Here is a 25,641-nt window from a genome sequence, read left to right as displayed (position 1 = left end):
GACATTCACCAGCCAAGAAATAAGTCAGGTCTTATCTAATTTGCTGCAGATTTTTTTTATACACTGTGAAAAGCTTACTTAATGCAATGAAATTACAATAAAACATTTCAGTATAGGAGAGAAACTGGTACAACTGTGCAGGACAGAAAGTAAACCTGGAGTTCAGCTTTCCAAATTACAGTAATACACTTACCACAGATGTATGGTATATAAAACAAGAATACAAAGATAAAACACACCTTACTTACATCACACGTAACCTAGTAAAGTATATATACATGAAGCAGACATTAAAAAGGACAGAAAGAGCCAGAGGAAGACCTAGAGAAACATAGAAAGATTGTAGTAAGAAGGAGTATGGATAAAGCAAGATAAACAACATTTGTATACTAATACACATAAAACCAGCTAATAATTTGTAACATGCCTTTAAAGTTGGCCATGTACTTTTAAAGCATACCTAAACTCAGAACTTTCACTTTACATAAAAGGGTAGACAACCCTTTTATGTTAAAAAATAAAAAAGGGTGCAGCACTGGCCCCTAATTCTCGATCGCCAATGAATGGGAGCGCATGCGCAGAAGGAGCAGCCAAGAGCCTTCCAGGATTCGTGATGTAGGTATCCCAGGAGGCTCTTGGCTGCTCCTTCTGCGCATGCCTGAGGTGCTCGGCGCTGCAAAAGGAGCCTTTTCGTCTCACATATGCGCAGTGAGATCGACATGTTTTCTTCCCTAACTAGGTAACCCGATCTCGCGCCTGGCTCGCGTGACGTAGGAAGAAGAATCCGGAAGAAGAGGAGAAGATGGCCATGCACTTTTAAAGCATACCTAAACTCAGAAATTTCACTTTACATAAAAGGGTAAACAACCCTTTTATGTTAAGTAAAAATTTTGTTGTGTTTTTTTTTTTAAATGCAACACCCTTGCAAAAAAAAAAAAGATGCAGCACCGCCTCCTCATTCTCAATGAATGCGAGCATAGAGCCTCCCGGGATAACTACGTAACACATCCCGGGAGGCTCTTGGGTGCTTCTTCTGCACATGCCTTTTCGTGCAAAGAGAAAAATTTGCTGATCTTACGCATGCGCAGTGAGATGGGCAAATTGTTTTTCCAACCTACGGCATCAGATCTCGCCCCTGGGTCAGGTGACACAGGAACAAGGACCTGGAAGAAAAGGAGAAGATGGCGCCATCCAGAGCTCCAGCTTGGGGACGGATGCCGGGATGACGTGGGACCCGATGGAAGAAATTCCCAGATGGATTGGACTGCCATGAGGGATTGAAGTTGTGTTTTTTTTTAAAGCATTTTTAAGTTTAGTTCCTCGTTAATCAAGTTTAAAGTGTATCCAAAGTCAAGTTTTTGGAAATGGAAAGGAGTTATATAATCTTACTGTTATATAATCTTACTGTCTGTTTGTGGATATTTAGGCTGGTGGCAACAGTCTAAGAGTGTATTTCCGGAACTTTGCAGAGATTTGCTTTTTTCCTGGTGTGCTTTCAGGTCTAGACAAGATGGTCTAGTCAAAATAAGTTTTGCTCTGCACAGGAGACTTTACAGAGAGCCCACTGTAGAATCTAGGTAGCCCCAATGATTTTTAGCTATGCCCCTTAACCAGCAGATACAATTGCGGTTAAATTGAGCCAAACATGGTCCGGACTGTATAAATATTATTTATGTGCACAAATTCATAAACTCATAAGCTCACATATCTTCTTTTCTTTGTGGTAAACACACTGCATATCCTGTACTAAATTAGCTCAAGTAATCGTGGTCACATAACTGGTCTACCACAGCTGTATAACAAACGTCTGATATTCCGCTACTATCAGCTACTATATGTCTTGTCCCACTTACCTTTCTGACCTGGTAGAAAAATACTCCCCTTTCTTCCCTCCTCCAATGACCTACTAATGACTTCCTCTTTCACACGCATGGCTCCAAGACTTTTCTAGAGCTGCCCGACTCTCAGGAATGGTCTTCCTTGTCCTATTAGGCTTGCTCCTACTTTCTGCTCATTTAAAAGAGCACTCAAAACCCATCTTTTCAAACTTGTATATCCATCTTCTTCTGTCCCCTAAAACCCTCACTACTTCCCACCACTACATATCTCCCCTCCTAAGGTATATTGCTTCCCCCACCTCTTAGATTGTAGGAAGGGTCCTCTCTTCCTCCTGTGCCACTCTCTGTATTTGTCTGTCATTCGCAACACCTATTCAGTGCACAGTGCTGCGTAATCTGTTGGCACTATATAAATCCTGTTTATTAATAATAATCATAAGAAAAATAATATATAATAAAGTCCTGGGGATACACATTAAAGGATAACCTGATGATGAGTGTATTGTGTAAGGTAAAGGTGCCGCAGATCAGAAGGTTCAGAAAATCAGTTCAGTATTTAGCTCTTAAAGGAGCCCATAAACTTTAGATAGCAGTCAGATATGCAGGCCTGATCTAACTGCCCTTGGGTATCCACCAAGCAGATTAGGTGACAGAGCACCAGTACAGGAAATTTTTGCAGAAATGTCCTACCCCCAGGGAGACTAGAGAGCAAAAGCCTGAAGTTCACCAATGCTGCACATGTAAGGATTATGAACACTGAAGTAAAGAGAAGTGACTACCTAGACCAGGGATCAACAAACTTTTTTGGCTACTAGGCCAATAAAGGAGGTCAAGAAGGCACATTAGGCCGGACTGTCTCTCGAATCCCGCGCTGATGGCTCCGCCCCTCAAACAGGAACACCCCTGAAGGGAAATCACTCTCCTCCATATGCATTGCGGGAGTGTTAGGGAAGGGATTGTCCCCTTACCCCGGCAGAAGGGAGGCATAACAAGGAGGCTCAAGAGCTGCGGCTTGCCGTCCCCTGCCGGCCGGGATTAGGCTGGAGTGGACTACTGGCTAGGCCATATCTGGCCTAAAGGCCTGAGTTTGCCTACCCCTGACCTAGACTAACCCAGTTTCAATCTGCATTTCCAAGAAGAATTTTTTTTTTGAATAAAAGATCAATAAAACAACAATGCTTTCTATTTGCTATTTGTGAAAATATCTGTATATTTACCTTCCATGACAGGTCTGCAGTTTGTACAAGTACATTAAGAAGCTCCTGCAGGTCACACAGTTTCTTCTTTACTTTTTGCTCCCTATGAAGTGCTTCCTGTAAACAGACAATTCCAAAAATCAGTATTTGCTAACCATATAATTTTGTATTATATATATTAAATTTAAATTTTTTATATTTAATTTTGTGTACATTACGAGAACATTCTGGGTATGATGTACTAAAGAAATACAGACTGTTCACTTGCAAAAGCTGCATTCATTTAGCTTTGTAAAAAAGAAGGAACTTTTTTTCACTTCACCCATCCAATAATTTGCTCGTACTTCTTGTGACAAGAGTTTATTTTGAAGCTAAGAAGTCCAGACCGAATTTGACAGGTATAGTATGCATACTAACCTGACAATAACTTTATGACTCTAACCTTATAGTTTTTTTAGGTTTTGTATCTGGCATTAGAACATAGTTAGATATTCATAGTTCTATACTGCAGGGTTATTAATTTCTCACATCAAGGAGCATTTTTCATGTTGATTAAAAAGGCATCATTTGGACTTGATGGGATTTTTCCTTCATACATGATTCAAAGTGAACAAACTTTTACCTAATTCAAAAAACTAACTAAACATTCCTCTGAAAAAGATCTTAAATTTGTCATAGAGAATAAACCACATGTACAATTTATTTTATTTTGTACATTTTTAATGATCATAGTTTGTAACCATAGCCCTTCCTGTACAAACAGCACACTTGTTTTGGGTTATTTGGAAAAGGCAACCTGTCCCCGGACTATGCCATTAAAGCATTACCATATCCTGAACAAACAGGAAAACACAATAAATATTTTTTTATAGCCGTAACAGTAGTCATTGTGAAGAGATTAGTCTCCAAGATTGACAACTGCCCTGCCATGTTCTCAGTTGTCTACCTTATCAAAGTATAGCAATACCACAATGTGCTGCAGCGCATAAGTATTACATTGTAAGTAGCAAAAAAAAAAAAACTGCAAAGTTTTAAAAAATGCAGTGCAGGAGAACACATTTTACAATGCAGTATTAAATGTGCTGTGCTGTGAGCAAGCCTTGGGTTTTCTGAAACTGGCTAGAAGCTGACTTTAGAGTCTTTGTGAAACTTTACTGATGTCTTTACTGTACTTTTTGATAACGTGTGCATAGTTGGATAACAAGTGGACATTAAAAACAACATTTTAGTTTTGTATTTTTAACTTTAATACAGGACAGTGGAAATCACTGAGACTCAGTAGCTGTAATGTGCCTTTGAAATGCTTCGCTAAATACAAGATTTCCATGGAGTGAAGAGAATCCCTCATCTCCCCTGGCTGACAAGTGTTTCAGAGATAAATTTGGCTTGTACCACAAACCTACACAAAGTTTACCCATCTACTTATCAGAGAAAAAAACAATTTACATCAGTATCACATAAGCTAACCCTACAAATGGTGCCTAATCCATTACACCAGTTATAAACAATAAAATAATTTGAAAAAATTGGTACCATTTATCTGTAATGTGTAAAAATTCCCAGACAAGCAGAATATAAACTAAAAGCTTTCTGGGACTTTCCACTTCTAATTTGAATTCATTTATGCAATGGAATTGAAATCAATAAGAAGATATAAAAAGGTGTCAGAAGGAAATGCATGGCTAAGGTTCTCAGAAACATAATATACTACAAATGTGTTTTCTCATATATGATTTAATTATCGAGTGAAATGTGTAACAATTTTGTGAAATTGCAGGCGGAAAGGCAAAACATAAATGATTATTGTACAATCAAAATGGCAGCATGTACTTACCATGAGGTATTCAGAAAGCTGCTGCAACTCCTAAAATACAAGTAGATGTACACATAAGGTTTTAGATTGCTTGGCAAATGCATTTTGTAACGCTCATATTATGTAAAAAATGGACTGGACTGTGTTAATGACACTTGAGCTTTGCTAGGGACATTAGATTGTGAATCCATTTGAGGGACAGTTAGTGACATGAATATGGGCTCTGTACAGTGTTGCCTAATAAGCCAGTGCTATATAAATACAAGATAATAATAACAATAATGTTTCTATAAGGATTCCCTTACCAAAATTTACTTTACTAAGTTTTATTCCATGGAAAAAAGCAATTTTAAGTGCATTGTAAAACTTTCATCCCAGACCTCACTACTCTGCCCACACTCATCTGTCCTACTTAAATTTTAAATTGTGGTAAAAAGGTGTGATACAGAAAAGTCAAAAATGTCACACATTTATGTCTATATGACATTCTAGTAAAAGGTTGTACTTGCACTTGCAAGTCAAACCATATGGAATAAAGTCCATCTCCATCCTGGGGTCAGGCAGGTCCTCTTGGGTTGGCCACTATCCTTTACCACTGGATCTGGCACTTTGCATAGCTCTAGGCAGGCCAGAAAAATGAGAAGTTCATATTGGCTAACATATTTGTTGAATTACACTTACAGTGTCAGCCACAAGAAAAGGACATGTGTTAATGCTTCTAGAACATCAAAAGATTCTTGTCTGCAAGACTGTGTGGATAAGAGTCTTTTGATGTTCTACAAGTGGGTGTGGCAAGCCTCATCAAACACCACTAAGCCTTTGATGATATACTTAAGAGGCAGTGGTGTTTGATATTCACACTATCCTTGCCTGTCTATAGGTTGCTTTACTATAATCAGCCTTCATGCAAGACTGAAGTAAATCTGTAAAAAACAGGTACCTTCATGTCTGGTAATTTACTGAATCTGAGGGCACCCTGGCATACAATTGTTACGGAGCTGAGACTCTGGCTTCATGTGCATTCTGAGGTTTACTAATGTCGAGAGAGGCAAGGTGAAGAGAAGGCACACAGAAATAATTATGTGTAACCCAGACACTCTTAGATACCCAGAAGTATGGTCAATATACCAGCAGAAGTTTAGAAGCTAATTTCCAAATCCAATTCGATTTAAATTTTGAGGACGCCAGGAGAGTTGTCATTAAAAGCCTCACATGCAGACACCTGCAGATTCCTTGAAATATGGTATCCATGGCTCTATGACATTATACTAATGTAGGTTTGTTTTAAGTTCTATTAGGCCTATTAGGCTGTGTTGTGGTGACCAAAATACCAGGTTTCTGGGAGTGTGCTAAAAACACGTAAAAGCCTAACTGTTGTAAATGGAAAGAAGCCTGCACCATTGATGTGGTAAGGGTTATGGGCACTGGCAGAGAACAAGAGATGTCTAATTTAAAGGAGATATTCTTTCTAAAATAAAAACTGTACTTCATTACAGAATACCAATAGCCACACATTGTTATATAAGACTGAAAATTCAAGAAATATATTTACACAAAATATCTACAGATATCAGATATTTGGATTAGCCAAATCTTCATAATTATATATAGGAAGAAGCTCTGAGCAGTCAAGCACTAGAATTCAATCAAGCACCAGGCTTAAGTCTGGCTTAGTGCAGTGACTAAGTGCCAGAGAATAAAGTTTAAAATGTATTTGGGAATGTTCTAATGGAATTACTTGGGTTTGCTGCACCGATTATGGTTTGGCTTGTTTCTAGTAATTAAACTCTGTAATTTTAAAGTTATCTTGCCACACAATATAGACCAACATTTAAATTTTAGTCTTCTAAGATATTTATATAAGATATAAGTTATTTGCTGTTATGTGGTGACAAGGCTTTATGCCAGCTGTGTACTTTCAGTGGAGACAGCAAGTGGCTGTGACAAAACACTCCGAACACAGTTACCACTATCAGTAACTTTAGGATAGTGCTTTAGCAAACTCATAGTAAGAGGATCACCACAACTCCCTAAGCTCCCAAACATTAAAAAGCTGACTATTTAAAACCCTAACCCACCCCATCTGTAACACACATAAATAAAATGATCAAATTGGTGTGTCAGCTGCCATAACACATAAAAATATACCAAGATAAAATATAAAAGATAAATAAAACATTTTAATTGCTTGGGTGTGTGGCACTGCTTATAACAAGAAAACACAAAGATTTATATACTTACACCATTTAAAACAGATATTGCACAGCTGTAAGGAAAATAAAATCAGTCATCACCTGCAAATGAAGTCTGGAACAAATACTTTTCATTATCCACAATCAGTGTTAACCAGCTGTTAGATATTTTCTTGTTTACATAACTGATAGGTAAAGCTCTAATGTTTATATACTTAATGAGCTAGAGTAATGACTTATTCCCTGTCTTGTTCCCTGTCTGGACTGCTTCCCACTAGTTTTAGTAATATGTATATTTCCCCAATCTCTAATACAAAAACGTATCGTCCATTATTCATATCTACTTTCATTAGAATCTGTTCACACATGAGCCCTGGCTTGGAATAAAGTTCTGCATGCTGCCTTGTGAGTGTGCTACACCCCAAAACACAATGTAAAGTTCCTCACTGCAATGCAACACAAATTATTACATACATTTTGGCATATACAAGCCCCTAGAAAACAAGTTAAAGTGAAAAAAGAATATTTTTCTTTTTCCCTTTAAGATAACCTAAATACAAATCTTTGATGGTGGCTTGGGTAATCTCCAATAGAAATCATGTATGTACATCAGTATGATAACTTATGAAGAAAGTCTAATGGAATATACACTCAGTTCAATACAATAGTTTGGCACCCTTGGTTAGACACTACTTTCACCTAAGTAAAAAGAGGTCAACACAGCCTATCCAGGCAAAACATTTAAAGCTTTTTTTTATTGCTCATTAACACCAGCACATTGCAGTATTGTTTAGCAAATTGCACACATTACTGCAACATACCGTATACTTGTTGGTCCATTGTGGTGTCATTCATTTTAAATGGCACAAAACCAACCCAAAACATGCACCAGTGTACTGCAGCACATAGTAACATTGGATTTAGTTTGTTAATATATAAATAAAGGATGGCAGAAATACTGTATATGATCAATAAATATGCAGGCTGTGATTCCTAATCTGCAATGTATGACCAATGAATATGCTTTCATGGTTCACAATCCAAGAATGAAATCAACTGAAACAATGTAGAAGTTAAAGAAGAAAAAATGTTAAAACACTGAGCCACTAAGACGTCACTATAGTGGTTAATGTACACATCTCTACAATTGCTAAAATAAAAGATACAAATGCACAAGCATGTGAAAATTATATAAGAATATACAAAATCACTTAAACGTAAACACTGCAAATACACCTCGAAATATAGGCTCATTGGAAATAAATAAGCCTTTCCTTTAGGTATTACACACCTGCACATTTTGATGTATTAGTTCATTGCCATGTGCCAAAATCAGTACTTACTCAGTTTGCTGGCTGGAATCCCTCTTCAAACAAATCACTGACATTTCCTGTACTGTCTGCACACCTATGAATAAGCAATCAGTAAATATTGCAAATTATGTTTGATAAAATGTACCTTTTACTATGGGTTTGTACACAATATGTACTGTGGCTGTAGTGAAAATGGGTGATCAGGCTGTTATGAACTGGCTGAAGAAATACAAATTATTTGGCAGGTGCATACCTTTACAATAAATGTAAATTAGTTCAACTGTGTATTTAGTTGCTTGCCTGGAGTTTAATATTAAATGTAAATCTTTAACAGGAAACAATGTAAAAGTTATTTATTTTGCATTTACAAAGAGGTTATAATAATAGAATACTGATGTGATGCAATATATATTTGGAAACTTATTTTAATTTTTTTAAAAACAAAAAAGTCCCTGTTGCTATATTGTGGATTTTGTATGATGCATGAATTTATATAAATTCAACTCTGTGACTGTTGGAATTTTTTGTCTGTTTGTCCGTGCCTGGGAAAAAAATATATATATAGTAAATACTGTAAGTTTCATCAAATTTCCCATTTTATCCATATATATCTGTTCAAAAACAGAAAAAGATTTGTTATTCAGAAAGAACTCCACTGAGCACCTAACGTTCTAAATTCACTGACAACACAGCTTCGGCTGGTGCACTCTCTGCACTCTCCCAAGTGGGGTCCTTTTCCTGACCCTGCTCGGGGGCGCACCGGCCAGAGCCGCGGACATTTGCTGGTCTCCATGCTCTAGTGGCCCACCTGTCAGAAGAACCAAGGGTTGGGGGTCCCCTGAATTATAGAACATCTCTCCTTATCTCCATAACATAAGGGGGATGTGTACTGTGGTCCAGCATGGGTGAACTGATTTCGGAGAGTGAGCAGTGCATAGCTCACTGAAAACTGTGAAGAAAGCGGTGTGTACTGTTCACCTATCTCATTTGGCTATGGACATAGCAGGGAATGAGCTCTTTGTGGGGAAAGGGAAATCAGTTCTTATTTCTGCACTGCAGTTTATTGCATTATGGAAAAGGCAGTCTGTATTATTGTTAATAGGTGAATGTACAATATTCTGCACCCACCACTCAGAAATAATCTAAAAAGCACACAACTGACTGCATTTCCAGCATTTTAGTATAAGGCTCTGAATCCAGTCTTGTACTGATAGGAACCACTTAGAGGTAAATTCATTCTGAGTAAGAAGCAATAAGCAGAGGTCAGCAGGATGTAAATACTACTATATTTGTAATAAGTTTAAACTACAGTAGGGCTTAGTTCAGATGAGTGGTTGACAACTGCACATAGTAGTTGTGCACAGTGGTTGACACAACTGGGCACATAGTAGTTGAAATTGAGCACCTGGGAGCACAGAGGTGTTGGTAATAACATTCCTACATGAGCAGTTTATAAATGCTTTTGTAAGTGGTTGGGAGTTTCTTGCTATGTGTTGCAAAGGATCATGGGTCACCCTCTGTTCTCCTTCACAACACCTTTAACTGCTATTTAACTGCTTCCAATAGTTTGCTAATGGGTTTGGAAAATGTTCCTAATAAAGTCAATAGAAGTGATTGAGCAACAGACCACTCTGAGACGATGCATGAAACTTGTGCATTGCAACCACGTCACATTAAAATGCCTGAAAAAAGGGAATCCAATCACTCTCTAGAAATTTAAAGCTAACCAGAGATTGACAGAGGTGAACCGCAGGAGTGGAGCTATTAAAACAACATAATATATCCTAATAGTAATACACTATGCTATTTGTCTAACCTTTATATAAATCCTATTTATTATTAATAATAATAATAATAATAATAATAATAAATAGGATTTATATAGCGCCAACATTTGTATACAGCGCTGTACATTAAACTTTATTCAAGAAATTATGAATATATAAACTAATCGGACACTCCTGTTCTAGTTAGGTGCACAGCTCATAATTTATACAAATATCATTGCAACATTCTTACCTTTCTCGGTTTTATTTGTGTAATTGTTTAGTATTATATGGTATAAAGGTTCCCTGTGATCAGTATGATTCAGAGTACTAATATTCACACTTGTGTCGTCAAATGGATATGTGTTAGATCGAGTGTGATGACTGGAATCCTGCAAGATCAAATACAAAAAGAAACATTTTCAGGCTGGAAAGAAAGGGAAAAGTGCAAAAGTAATATTTAAAAAAAATATATTAGTGTACCTTTAGTTTATTACAGCACACCTTCACAGTTCAACTTTTAACCTAACACTGTCCTTTGAGCTTTGTGGTCTACACCTATACAAACCCTATATTTTAAAATGTTTTACTTTTTACATGAAAAATATCACTTAATTAAGGTAAGCAAAATGGAATTGTCCATCAACGAGACAGGAGTTTACTGATAGTTCCATTGTTCCAATAAATCCTAACATGTTTTTACTGTACTCTTAAATTAATTACTTCGATATGTTCAACCTTCTTATTTCCCTAAACGCTCATTTTACAGTGGGTTACTGTGAATGCATCAATGGCATGTCCAAACATTTTTAACATGGGGGAATCCTTTAAATAACTTTCAGGTCTTAGGGAACTGCTATATTTACTATATCCACAGCTCACAGTACATTAGTGTAGTGATAAGTGTGACAAATGTCTTTTACATTGCGTGACAGTGGGAAGAATGTCACCCTTACAGATAGTCAAAAAGATAATTGGAGTCAGGTAAACTTACCTGGGAGGTACAAACTGATGATGGCTCAAAGAACCTTTAATAACCTCTAGAGCAGAGGTCCGCAATCTTTTTTGGCCACTAGGCCATTTATGAGGTGGGCAGGAGCACACCAGGCCTGACTCTCTCCGAGTCCTGCCCTAATGGCTCCACCCCCCACTAGGAACACCCCCTGAAGGGGGGCAATGCATATGCATACGGAGGAGAGGAAAGGAAGGCTCCAGAACCCTGGCTCCGGTAGTTTGTTCTGGCCTAATCCCATCCGGTAACCCACAGCTCCGGAGCCACACGTTGCTGGCCAGCATTAGGCTGTATCGGCCAGGAGGCGTTGGGCCTGAACAAACTACCGACTAGGCTGTATCTGGACTAAAAGCCGGAGTTTGCCAACCTCTAGAGGAACCCTAGGGTTCCATGGAACCTAGGTTTATAAACACTGCTCTATGGTTTAGCAATAACATTCATTATAACAAACGTTTTCAATTTGCACTTTTTTTGGTCTATGCCATCAAAATTGTTTTCCAACATCAATTCAAAGAGTGCAAAATATCTGTTAGTCCTACCAGATTTTTTAGCGGATAACATTGTGTACACCGTGGCTCTCCTGCATTGTTTCAAGATTTGTTCCAGGTTCTCTCTGTGCACACAGAACACCTCCCAATATTATGAAGAAGAGCAGAGAAGGAGGGGTTCTATATTTATAAAATGTCTTAGATAATACTTATATATTCTTAGATACTGTACAGTATGGTGAGAGTTGTCATCCTAGTACAAAAAGTGCGTTAGGCTTTGTTTGTTATGTACTGCGGTCAGGGGTGTAGTCATAAAAAAAGAAGAGGGGGCACGGTACTATACATGGCGAGCACGCATGCGCATCATTGTGATGAAAACTTACTCGCCCCACTACACCCCTGCCTATGTGTCACTCAAAGGGGAAGAAACTTCATGATACCAGAACCCACCCACTCTACTATTGCAGGCCTGTGTTCAGATGGACACCCCACCCACCGCCCTGAGCCTCCAATTCTACATGGTCCACAGCGCCCTGCCCTAGCAGAATCCTTGTCCTGACCCCGTGGGGGGTGGGGGGGGGGCGGCGAACAAGCCAGAGTCGGAGACCACCAAAGAAGTCTTTGCAAAATAAGAGTGGGCATGCGTGCCCATTCCTGAAAAAAAGTAAAGGCATGGCGTTCCCACCCGTGCCCACCCCACTACACCCCTGCCTGTGGTCCATTATGATGCATTCATTACAATAAATAGTGAAGCGCAAAAAAAACTGAAAGATATGCTGCAGCAGTGTGACTGCGGAAGCTTTGTCCAAAGGAGAACCTTTCACTAAGAGATTATGTAAACTGCCAATTCTGACTCTTTAACAAAATACTGATTGGCGAGTGTTATGATCCCCTGCCTTTAATACTGTCTGAATGCCTGATCCAGAATGAGTATACAGCTTAGATGTTCAGTTAATTATCACACGGTATTATCTGTAGGTTTGTTTCAGGGGTGTGACAAACTACGGAAACCAAAAGATCAGCTCTACATCCAGGCAAACAGCATTCTTTACAGTGAATTTAGCAATGGCAGCTTACATCATCTATCAGTGTGGGTCCACTTTAGGAAGGAACATAACCGCAAGGCAAAATAGAAAGCAGGTTGGAAAATGTTTGTGTCTGTAAAACACCACATTTGGCTAAATAAAAGTATTTAAAAAGCGCTAAATCTTGTTTTGCTTAGTGACCTAAATCATTCAGTTTAAAGCTGAAATCTCACAATGTATTGTAAACAAATTATACAAGCAACAGAAATTTTTAAAAATATAAGTACATATAGATAAAGTATCTAAATAAAACATTGAGAAGACCATACAATAAGGCTAAATTCACATTGGAGGTGAGGTGCATTTACAGCTTCTTCATGCCACAAAACGCTGTGTCTCCCTGTGGCAGCCCCAAAGGGAATGAATAGGAGTGGCAAGTGTTAGTGCTGTTCACTACTGCCAGCTGTTAGATGTGCATGTGCTGGTTTTTATAGAAACAGCACTGTCCTTGTGAGTGTTCAAACAGCTGGCAGAATTGCGGAAGTAGGGGCAGGCGTGAACCTGCTCTCAATCTGCATATGGTATAGTAGCATTTGAAACATATATATAGTATTTGTAATTCATATCTGATGTTAATAGCATGTTTTGCATTATGTATTACCTAAAATGAAATGCTCTCTAGGATAAAAGCCTATTCAACTCCAATCCAGAATCCACACATCTTTTTAATTTTTCTCTAACAGACAATGAATTAAGTATAGTGTGATTTAAGAGAAGTCAGAAATTGAGTGTTGATATAAAAAATTCTTGCCAATTTGTGGCTTTCAAGGAGGTTGACAACTTTACTTTAGGATGTAAATGAGCTATTCCACAATTATCTTGCTAGGGCTCATCAAATCAGGGATATATTTTACATGACACAAATAAAATATCAACATTTACCTGTCTGCCTGATGACAAATTCTGACAGTCTTTCAGCAGGGCGGTGTTTGGATTTTGTTTCATGGGTGAATACCTAATATATCTTTTTAATTTGGGTGGGGACCTCAGCCTTTTTTCTCCGAATTCATCACTCCAAAGATGTCGCCTCTTGAAGATTTCCTGCTCACGTGGAGAATGCTTCTCTTGTTCCTTGCCTAAGGTTGGACCATCCTGGCGGCAAGAGGTGATATTATAGCGGCTTCTTAAGATCTCATGAAGTTCTAGTCTCCTATCATGCTTTTCATCAAAGCTCTCATTGAGTTTTTGGCCAACTGGTGACTTTCCACTCTTACTGAACATGACCAGATCCAAGGTGGAACATCAATATGTTAAGAAAGTAATAGCTAAACTTTAGGCCTGAAAAAAAACACAAACAAAGAAAAACATTCAGCTTCAAGTGATGATGTGGAGATTATGTATTTATTTGCTGTGGACTAAAAAATAACATTGATAAAACACATGAACCATATTTATCCCACGAGCATATTCTGTAGATTAAGAGCAAGCATGATGTGTGACATGGAAAGAATAGTAAATTACACCTCATTTCACCCCAGAAATTTGTAGTGCACACATAAAATATCTTTGGGAATAGCAATGGGTGGTTTATGTTAATTACACATCCCTTTCAAGCTTTAGAAACATCTAGGTGAGTGCTGGGTGAATGTGTAGCTCTTTTGAGGTGCATGCATTACTATTTATTCCTATGGAGGGTGAATTTTGCAGAAAAGACGCTGTAGGTGTGAACACATATTTAAAACACCAGTAAACACAGAAGTACGGGATCTATCACACCACTTTTGACCTCCTGCAGTGAATGTCCAATCTCGCCACTTCATACCATTGGGCTGCAGCAAACAAGCAGGCCAGGAGCAAAAAAGAGGAGCAAGTGGGGGCCCACAGGACAGGGTGAGGGGTGGGGACATGGTCAGAGGGGGGGTAATTGATAAGAAAGGTGGAGCAAGAGATGTGGGGTAATGGGGAAGGTTACCAGTAAAGGAGGGGGTCATGGTCAGGTGATAAAAGAGGGGAAGAAGGGGCAAAAGAAAATAGAGAGAAGTTTCCCTTTGGAACAGTTGGGTTTTGAGAGGGGGAGGGGTTGTTGTCATGGCAGCTGGGCGGGTTTGTAGGTCCATGAAAGGGGGAGGTAATTTATGCAAGGTGGGGGGGTTGGAACCCAACCCAAGGTGTGCCTCACGTGACAATGAGGACAGGAGTGAGCGGGCCTTTGGTGATCAGGAGTATCAAAAAGGGGGTGTTTGAGTGGTTGTTGTCATGGACCTGCGAATTCCCATACCTGTACTGTACTGTGTTATGTAGGTTATGTATTTAAAAAAGGGCTACTATGGCCTTCATCCCCTCTACCCTGGTCATGTATTGGGAAATCATTGAAATAATTGTTTCAGCACAGCAGCACAAAAGAGGCTATCACACTGGCAGCTCTAGGCATTTCCTCAGTATGGTTTAAAAAAGAAAGATGGCAGCACGTGAAGGCACCTACAAGTGACTGAAAATTTGTGTAGTACCCCAAATTGTCCTCTAATGTTTTATTCTTGCCTACCCTGCAATATCCCTACTGACCCATTACTCTGATGGACTGCCTCCTGGCGCAAAAGTTATGCAGATGGAGAGGCAGATGGTGGACTTTAAGGTCTTTATAAAATCTGCATGAAATTTGCTGTAAGCATTGTAAATAAATCCTTGCTATATAAATGTGTCTTAAGACTGGCTATTATAATCCGAAACCTGTATAACCTTAGCCTTAAAAACATTCCTTTAACACCAGGTATAAACAAGGGAGGCAGGCGAGTTTTTTTGTCATTAAATTTCCTCTTCAAAGTGTTATGGCAATGCACATGTAGGAACTAATCTGATTTTTGCTTTGCAGTAAAACACTGTAGGTGTAGGAGGTGCTATTTATTCAGAATTGTGCTTCAATTCATTCAATCATTCATGATGGAGTGTGTTGAATTGGTACAAATATTGTTCATGTCTGATCTTTGCTGCGTTGTGTTGCTTAGTGCCTAATATATTACATAGATCTGAATGGGATCCAAAGATATTGACAGCCTACCTTGTGCAGCCTTAGAATTATTTGAAAAAAAAAAAAAAAACGGTTAAAAAATGTACTAAATACACATTTGTTTGATTTAAAAGCCTACTCCCTAACAGTATTAATGCACTGTTTTCCATGAAGCATTTCACTAAAGACCAGATACGATCAGGCCTAATTAAAAACAGGTAGTCCCTGAATTAGGGACAACCGAGTAATGGGCGACTCCTAGATACGAACAGGGCTTCCCTGCCCATCCGTGTGCAGGACAGAGGCTTAATGAGGGGAGGGGGTCGTTTGCATGAATTGCATCACCTTAAAATATATTACCGGTAATGTAAAATAATAAAACAATTTTCAATCATGCAGACTGACTGGATTGAAAAGTTGACAACAGTTAAAACTGACTAAAAAAGATGTCATAGTGGAACATTCAGAAGATCAGAACCTAAACATTATAATCCTGTGAGCTGGGTCATCCTTTGAATTTTTATGTCTTGGATACTTTACCAGTATGATCTCCCTGCTGCAATTGTTGACTCTACTGTTCGCCTGGAAGTTTTCATTGTTTTATCTAGTTTTTTATTCTCGAACACAATCATTGTAATATTTTGAGTGTATATATAAACAGTGGTACCTCGGTATAAGTCCGATTTGGAATATGTCCAACTTGGTATAGGTCCTGTTTGGACACAAAAAATTTTGCTTGGTATACAACCTTTGTGATAGAACTTGTATGGGTCAAAATGAGTCATAACACCATGCGCTACCCTTATTTTCCTCTCTCGAGACAAAGCCACGACTGCCCATGAGCGTCAGGACGGCAGTTGCTACCATTCAGTGAACAACCCGCGCTATAACTCTCTGTGAATTACATAACATCTCCTCCTCCCTTCTCAGCACCATCCTAGTAGGCACTCAACTCTTCTCAGCAAGGTAAAGTGAGGTTAAATTTTCATTTACTTCATCTAATTGCTTTTTTATTTATGTATTTTAGTATTAAGCAGTGTTTAAATTATTTCATACAGCCCCATCATCAATGTAAATTATGCCAATAACAATAGGATTTTTTTTCATGGGAACGGATTATTCATTTTCCTTTTATTTCTTATGGGAAAAAAGTGGTATAAGTCCAAGGATCTGGAACGGATTAAAGACTTATATCAAGGTATCACTGTATGTATGTGTATATATATATATATATATATATATATATATATGTTCATGCTGCAAGGAGAGTATGACTCTATTATAATGATCACACCAGACGGCAGACCTAGGAATAGATACATGAGAAACAATCAGGTGCTTTAACTCTGCAGAAGCTATTAGCTTAGATCAGCCTTCCTTGAAATATATAACTTTCTGGTCTTTAGGAAACCCCTGGTATATTTCTATATACACAGCTCACAGTGTATCAGCATATTAGTCAGTAGGAAGAATGCCTCTTACATTGCTGGCCATGGAGAAAAATGTCACCCCTACAGATAGCCAAAAAGATCCTTGGGAGTCACTTAAACTGACCCGAAAAGTATAGATTGCTCATTGCTCTGGAGGAACCCTTGGGTTCCACCAAACCCTAGTTGAAAAAGAATGGCCTAGAATTTACAACTTACATAACTATGTCTTTTTCCATTAAACAATATCGTTGGAAAGGTATTATCATGCTACCATACATTCTTCATTTATTTCAGTTATATCCTAAAACATTTCATTACATTGGTGACCAATGCAAATTATCGGGGGACACTTACCTAACCTCTGGTTAACATGGTAGGGACCAGAATTACTATAGTAGGAATGGTTAGCACAATATTCTGTTACCATGACTATAAAGTCTTAGGCTATGTACACACGTCATACGATTCTCCGCTGATTTGTGATGAAGGGCTCGTCTAGGATGAGAATCTGACATGTGTATAGCGGTTGTCCAACGTCGTTCATGGATCCGCTAGGACAGAAGACAAACGACTGTAATGTAAGTGAAGGGAGGAAAGCGTGGCGAGGTGCCGCTCATTCATTCTCGCCCTCCCCTCCCCATAGAGCAGAACAGTGCCGTATGTACAGCACTCTTTCATTCATCTCTCGGTTGTTTGTCATTCGAAAAGTGAAAGATCCTACAACAAAAAAAGGTGTGGACAATGCCTTAATTGGTCAGTGTATTGATCTACCACAAACAGTTACCGTACACTTGCCAGACACAATATAGTTCCTGTTGGGTATTGAATTGACCCCTGACTGACTATAAATCATGGTTCCATTACCAGATCTATACATCATACTCAGACGGCAGGCATGCACTGATGACAATTTCCATCAACAGCATTCTCCACTGCCAAAGACAAAATCACACACAGCTGCAGCTCACATTAAACATATTCTACACATTTGCATTCCCTTACAGCAAGAACAATAGGCAAAAGGACACCGTACCAGAAAAAGAGAACAAAACAGCTATAAAAACATTTTTACATAGGTGAATATTTGCCTGCTTTGCCTAAAGTATATATATAAAACCAAATTAGGTAGAAAACAGTTTTTGCTGTGCCCTTTTGAGGTCATTTTAACTTCTTAGAAACACATCAGGAAATAAAAAGACAATTGTAAACCCAACAAGTGGCATTATTGGGAAATATTTTTTTTTAATGAAATTATAAAGTTCAGCCTTTTCCTTATTTTCTTTCCTAGAGACAATAGTCACTGGCTAGTGCACAGACGACAATAAAAACCCGGACAGGTGTTCTAACTTCTCACTATTGTAAAAGTAATAAAAAATGCTTTGACTGTCTAATCATATTGCTCTAAGGACTATACATATGAAGAGATATGCTGCTAATTGTTTGCTGGACCAACCTATTCAATTTGAATTCTGATCAGTAATCAATTGATCAAAAGCTCCAAAACACTGCACTGTGCTTGATCATTCTTACACATTATACAACTTATGTTTTCTGGATTGATAGTTAAAACAGATCTGATGTACAACCAAGGGGAGCCCAAAAACAACTCATCTCCTACAACTGATCGGCTGTCGGGTTTCCTTCACATTCACAATCATTTTATCAGCTCAGAAGTGAAAATCTGCCGCTGTGCAGTAGTTTTAAGGCACTCTCCTAGCTTTGTTTTTATTATACATAAATCACTTGAACTACTTACAATTAACACAGCAATACAGAGTAATGGTGGCTGCAGCAAATTAAAGCAATTAGACCTGCAGCAAATATTCTGGACCAACGCCTGTGTCATGTGCCACCACCCCAAATAATTACAGTTACCCCAGGCAACTTGTTTCCTAGGTAGGAGAGACATGCAGCTGAAACCTCTGGCACCAATCTATCAAGGTAAAGTATAATGATCAGAAAATCTTTCCACCTTGTCCTGATGATATTCCACCTAAAAGCCTCAGTAGGTACCCCAATGGCAGTATAATGATCACCATATAACATCTAATGAGTCTGCTTATAAAGCAGTGAATTTACAGAAACATTTCCTGATGGAGAATCAATTACTGCCATTGAAACACAGACCCGGAAGAATGTTTGAGTAAATGTCAGACTCACTGCTGGATAGATGGAACCTTAAGAGAGTAAAGCGAAGACAGCCAGTCACTGTATACACTGTATAGAAACAAGTCTATGCATGAATAAATGCGTATCGTCTATCATGACTGATTTTTACCTACCTGGATAAGTTGTAATAATGGCCATTTTGTGTTTAAAGTGCCCAGCCTAATTTTAAAAACAGAAACAAACCCCAAGTATATCCTCAGTACACTTCCATCAACAAAGGAGAAACCAGTCTAACAACTTTACAAAGTGTCAGTATTGCAGTACAAGCCACCACTCACCTTATTCCACCAAATAAAGATAAAATTAAAGGACACCATGAAACAACTGTACATGTCCAATCTACACATGAAACCTTCCAAGTCTTCTTCAAGCTGTGTGATAGAACATTTGTCTTGTTGTGACTGGATCACTGAGAGCAGAAAGTGTTTTCAGAAGAGCCATGTGCTGTGTGTGTGGATTGTGATTGGTCAATGAGGTGTAGGTGTAAGAGATACAAGTCTCCTCTTGTCATAGGTCCCAGGGCAAGAGCTTGTCTTCATTATATAAGGCACACTTTGGCTCATGAATTATAAGGAATTCCTTTATTTACATGTGTCATTTGCCAGAGGCATGAGCTAAACTGTCATGTAGTAAACAGCAAAAGAGGCTTGCACCAAAATAAACACTATTTAGATAAAAATGCAAACTAAAAATGTACACCATTTTAATTTTAGATCTAAAATAAAAAACAACTTTTTACTCATGATTAATGTCACTAATTGAATCCAATTTCAAATATGCGTACATTTTTAGTACAAGTTGGGTTAAAACATTTATAAATAAACCCTTATTTGTTTGTTTGTTTTTGTGAAATAATTACTGCTGGTTTTCCAAGGGTGCTTTAATATGGATGAATAGAAAATAGATTTATCATGTTTCCCAAGCACAGCAATTTGTGTTACTCAAAATCAATCAAAGATACTAAAGCACATAGAATTGTTTTAAAAATCAATTTATTGATACATGTCATTGTTGGGGTATGTATGCACATGCTTCTTAAAACTGATGGGACATTTTTAAACTAGTACACCTATAGCTATGGTTCTGCTTTGAAAATTTGCAGATCTTTATTTAAAAAAGGGACGGGCCATGTTCCTTTTGCAATAAACATACCTCCCTGCCTGTTAGCTATATTCTTTTAAAAAATGTTGAGTTGCACATGCAGAACTCAGTATACAATGCAGAGATTTGCTGAATATCTCAACATTTTCAAGGGCTGCTGGGACTGAATTAAATATTGTGGATGCGTGGGAGTTATTTAATCGCTCAGCCAATTAAGATGGTCAAACAGCCAGTAGAGAAGAAGAAGATGGTGGCGCACCCAATGCAATCAGGCAGAGACTTCTAGCAGTTACTTGAATAATCATCATCGTTGAGTAACCACTGATGACAACTATTTTTTTTATTCATCTTCAATGAGGGTATTCCTCCCACAACAGACCAACAATGTAAGAATACTTTTTATTGACCACCAAGCTAATGTACTGTGAGCAGTAAATATAGTAATTACAGAAAGGGATCCCTAAGACCATAAAGTCTTTTTAAGGGTTTCCCCATGGTTCCTCACTCATGCAACTGCTGGGATTCTCTTCTGCTGCAGGACAATTGGTATTGTGGACAGAACCGATGTGATCTGGTAAAGTGTAAGGGTCAAAGATGTGCACTGAAAGGGGTGACACCAGCGGCCAGACCAGCGGTGCAGAAAGCATTCTGACTGTGTAGGACCAGTCTAGCGAAGCAGTAGGCCAGCACACGCATGTAGTTTGTCATACATGTGCATTGCATTAACAATGTCACAACTGATCAATAGTGTGCACCCAGACATACTAAGTCTGGGGCTAAGCCTGTTACTGGCTACTCCCTATATCTTAGCAGCAGGTATGTAAATGCATGGAAATGTAGAAGCAATAAAAAAAAAAATAAGAAATCTACATATGATCATTGTTACACTTCCATACAATCTTTTCAAAAATACAAATTAAACCCCCTATGATGTCCTACCTAGGATATCTGAGTACAAAGATCTGGCCGCTGCTGCCCAGCGGCCCTCTAATCTATGCTGGCAGTAGTAAACAATAGTAGTAGCAGTAAAAAAAACTTGTCTGTTCTCAGTTTACCAGTGCAGAACACAGGAAAGCATTAAGTGTCTCTTTAGATCCTTTATGTTTTTGTATACTTTTCAAAGAAGTTGAGAATTAAAAAAACAAATATGATCAAATAATTAAAAATAAAACCTTATAAACAGGTGATACATCTGCACACAATTAATAAACACAAAGGGCATATCTAGAAATTTGTGAATCAAATGTAAAACAACATTTACAACACATGCACCTGGAAGATTCAGCTGCATAGAATGTTTGATGAATATCAGATGACTTATAGGGCTCTATTTATAAAACAGGGAATCTGACATTACTGCCATCGAAACGTGGACCTGGAATATTCCCACCAGGGAATGTTTGAGGGAATGTCCGACTTGCTGTTTTATATATAGAGCCCATTATTAGATTATAGTAAATTATTAGGTAGCAAAAACACAAGTTTCTTCTCCTCCATCCAAAATCTGGACAAAATAATTTAAAAATTGTACACACACACTTACCTTTACCCTGGCTTTCTCCTGCAGCGCCTAGAGGGTGATATCATACAACTCCCAGGGTGATCCTGGAGAATGCTGAGTAGCCCAAAACCTCACAAAAACACATGCTCCATAATTGTTTTTAGCATAATTTCCAGAAATATAGAGCTTGTTCAGACTGGCAGTAGGAACAGCCATGAGAAAGGCATCTTGCTGGCTGCTTTTCTGGCCCAGTGCTTAAACATTTCATAGCAGGCACTACTGAAGTACTCAGTGCTGCCCCCATTCCTCTGGGAGTCTGTGGGTGAAATGTTACATGTAACATCTTACTTGCAGGTGTAGCTCAGGGGAGTGAAAAAGCTGTAACTGCATTGCAACCCTACAGGCAGTCTGAACTAACCCATGGGCAACATGCCATTTTCAAAGATCTTGTCAAAATCTATGTCACCCCCTGCAGTATAGAAGACAGGGGTAGGATAGGTATAATGATTACCAATAATCCCTATAGTAGTTACTAAGTTATTAATGTAAGGGATCATTCACCCCAGCCGCATGGGGTAAGCACAACACAACAAAAAGGCTGTTTACCAACTGCTGGACCAAACACAATGCAACAACAAGACAGTTTGTCTCATGTCCTATTGCATTAGTTCATGTACTGAAAAAAAATGGAAGACATTTCGGCATACTATGCCATCTAGCAACATGCTGCAGGATATAGAACAATATTGGAAAAATTTAATAAAAAGAAAGTACATTCACAAACTTTTAAACTTGTAATATGCTTATAAAAATAGCAATGTTTGTGTAGCCAAATGAGGTGAAACATGGGAGGGAGCATCTGACAGTAAAAGGGTTTATTTATTATATCATAGGCATTCTGAAAGCTAATTATTATAGGCCTAAACTTCCTTTAACACAAAATAGGTGGCTTTTGAAAACTCTTCTGTTCCTGAAATACACCATTAAGACTAAACTAGGAAGCTTTATTACCTTCTACCAAAAACCAAGACAAACCAAGAAGTTAAAGTTCAAAGTATCACATTCTAAGTGTCAATCATATTTCTGTTTGGCACAGTAATAAAATGTAAATAATTGCTATAAATATGACTGTAGAATTTGTATAATTACTTACTTGAAAGGGGTATGGAGCTTGCTACGTGTGGTAAGTGCAGCGTACATGACAATGTCCGTCTATTAGTGTCAGCAAAGCTATCAGTCTACAACATACAGAATAAGTTAGGATGATTCTGCACTTTCCCCAGCACTGCACTGACAGATAATCATCATTGCTCAAAGAAAAGTACCAATAATGGGGATTATCTCTTAAGCTGCGTACACACTTGCAATTTTTGTCGTTGGAAAGGATCTTTCACGATCCTTTCCAACGACAAGGGGCTGCAAGATGCATGAACGATGCTGTACATACAGCACCGTTCATGCTCTATGGAGAGGGGAGGGGGGAGAGCGACGGAGCGGCACCCTGCTGCGCGCTCTCCCCTTCCCTTTCATTACGATCGGCTGTCGTCCATTGTCCGTGGATCCGGCAGGTCGGTCGTCCGGACGATGGACGACACCGACTGTACACACGGAAGATTTTCGCCCGATAATTGGCCGATGTCGATTATCGGGCGATAAAAATCTGCCGTGTGTACGTAGCTTTAGCAAGTAAACACGGGCAGCAATGAGCAATCAGTACTGTTATTAGCTTTGATCTCTCCAGTGGTGATTATGGTGAGGGCAGAGCTGGTTATAGGGTATATAAAATTAAGCAATGTTTTATGTTTGGGGACATATTATGTTTACAGAGGTCTAATGCCTTTGCATGATTCTGGTTCTGAATATTCATGATATTCAAGATGGAACCTAGGAGGCTTTGCCAGGCCTAAATGATCTGTCTGTTTCCTAGGAGGAGGAACTGCATGGGTGGTAGTCTGTGAAATAGAAAGAACTCAGATGGACCCAGAGGAAAGAAGCTGCTGAAGTGTGGGGTGCAGGAAAATCTAGGTGACTACTGGAGAAAATGGTTGTGAACACTGGGCACACTGTGCAGGAATGAATGGGCATCTTGTCTAGGGTAGAATTGAGCTATATGTGTACACTGTGCCAGGGACCCCTGAGGACTGTGGAACGATATGTAATGCCTGCCTTAATCACAGTGCGCAAACCACTGCCCATTGCGTACATTTACAATGTACTCCCAGCTAGTGGTGTAGGAACAGGGATATCAGAGGTCACAACTGCAAATGTGTCTCTTGCTCCAGAGAGAGTCCATGGAGGGGTCACTGACATCACTGAGTGGGGTGTCTGCCCTGAGGAAGGAAGGATGTTGCAATGAGGAGGGTGTCTGGGTGTTTCACTTGGGTGCAGTTCTGTCATTAGTTGGTAGATCATAATAGTTATCCTAATAATGTCAGTGAACTATATATGGTTGCTATGCTAAATACATTTGATCTTTGTGGCCCAAATGAATGATCCTGATTGTCTTGGGTGCAAAGCTACTGTGTATAGTGGTCACCCAGCGTCACTAAATGATAGACTGATGTCATTTCCTATCCAAGAGGATGCAGTAGGGTGCCTCCCACTTGCCCTCCTTCATAAAACTTAACAGTTTTGCCTAAAGGACTCAATCATTCTATTGTAACTGGAAACTATCATAAAAGATGTGTGCAAAGCTTTAGTTCTGATCCTGAACGAGGCCAGAGGTAAAACACAGATGGTCTAAGCATTCCAATTAGAAAATAAGAACAGTAAGGTCTCATTCCCACCTGTTTGTCCTGGTGTTATCAGTGTGATATGTAACACATCATGTGCTTTCCTGAAGGCAGACCATTCTAATAAATTAGCTGCCAATTCACCAAAAAAACAAAATGAATGGCACTGCAACATCTAATGCATCATCACAACAACAGGCAGATATGAATGGGCCATAGGGCCAGACGGTACAGCACTATCATAGACCACAATCCAGTGGGGTCACCCTGTGGCTGTAGACAACTTATAAAAACAGCAGCAGGTGTAAATAACAAAGATTATGGATGAGGAATAGCAATGAAAATACAAAATGAAAGCAGTTAGAGGTAATAGCAATAATAAGTCAGGCTAAAAATAGAAGGTGGGAAAAATACAATGATCACTTTACCATCTGCGGAGTATAAAAATGAATATATAGCATTAGTCCAGACACATTTTACTTCCCACCTCAAGGAGAAGCTTCAGTCTGTTTCAGCAGGTGGACTGGGTCATTCGACCCCACTAACTGAATCTAATAAGTAATGGTAAAGTGGAAATAAAGAATCACAAAGCAACCTCATTGAAGAGACAAAAAGAAAATAACACTGACCATGTGCCCACAAAATGCTTCATACATGACACTTACTGCTATGTGGTCACCTGCGCAGTTTAGTAAACCGTAAGTGATCATCCGCACATGTTGGCTGTTTTCTTTTCCAGTGCTGCATTACAGGAGACACTTTAACATGTAACACCTCACATACTTGTCACTTTGCATTTTTGTTTAAAACAGGAAATTAAGAAAGCCACAACATCAGCCTTTCCGCCTCTCCTTGCTACTACTCTTTCCTCCTTTCAGTGCATGTCTTGAGTGACACTGCCATCTTTGGGTTAACCCCTTCAGTTCCAGCTGCACACATTTCAATGACTATAAAACTTTTTTTGTGCATTTATATTTGACTGACATTTAGCTAAGTCATCCTGAATAAGGTGTGTGTTTAACAAAATTGTAGATAGTTTTAAATGTTAGCATCTCAGGGCG

The 25,641-nt window shown here is 38.7% G+C and overlaps 1 protein-coding gene across 1 annotated transcript in view; it reads right to left on the bottom strand.

Annotated features, from left to right (window-relative positions):
• TRAF3IP3 (TRAF3 interacting protein 3) overlaps window positions 1–25,401 on the bottom strand; it is a gene marked incomplete at its 3' end in the record, with an annotated part of 37,890 nt that extends 12,489 nt beyond the window's left edge. The window contains 7 exon segments of the mRNA XM_072425522.1: window positions 3,056–3,151; window positions 4,869–4,898; window positions 7,089–7,113; window positions 8,383–8,446; window positions 10,372–10,510; window positions 13,586–13,981; window positions 25,246–25,401. Coding sequence (XP_072281623.1) covers window positions 3,056–3,151; window positions 4,869–4,898; window positions 7,089–7,113; window positions 8,383–8,446; window positions 10,372–10,510; window positions 13,586–13,924 — 693 coding nt within the window.
• Window positions 25,402–25,641: the final 240 nt, after the last annotated feature.

The sequence above is a fragment of the Pyxicephalus adspersus genome, chromosome 1 (genome assembly GCF_032062135.1).
Source record: "Pyxicephalus adspersus chromosome 1, UCB_Pads_2.0, whole genome shotgun sequence".
Classification (NCBI taxonomy): domain Eukaryota; kingdom Metazoa; phylum Chordata; class Amphibia; order Anura; family Pyxicephalidae; genus Pyxicephalus; species Pyxicephalus adspersus.
The sequence above is the reverse complement of the archived record's forward strand: the minus strand, read 5'-3'. Positions and strand labels throughout refer to the sequence as shown.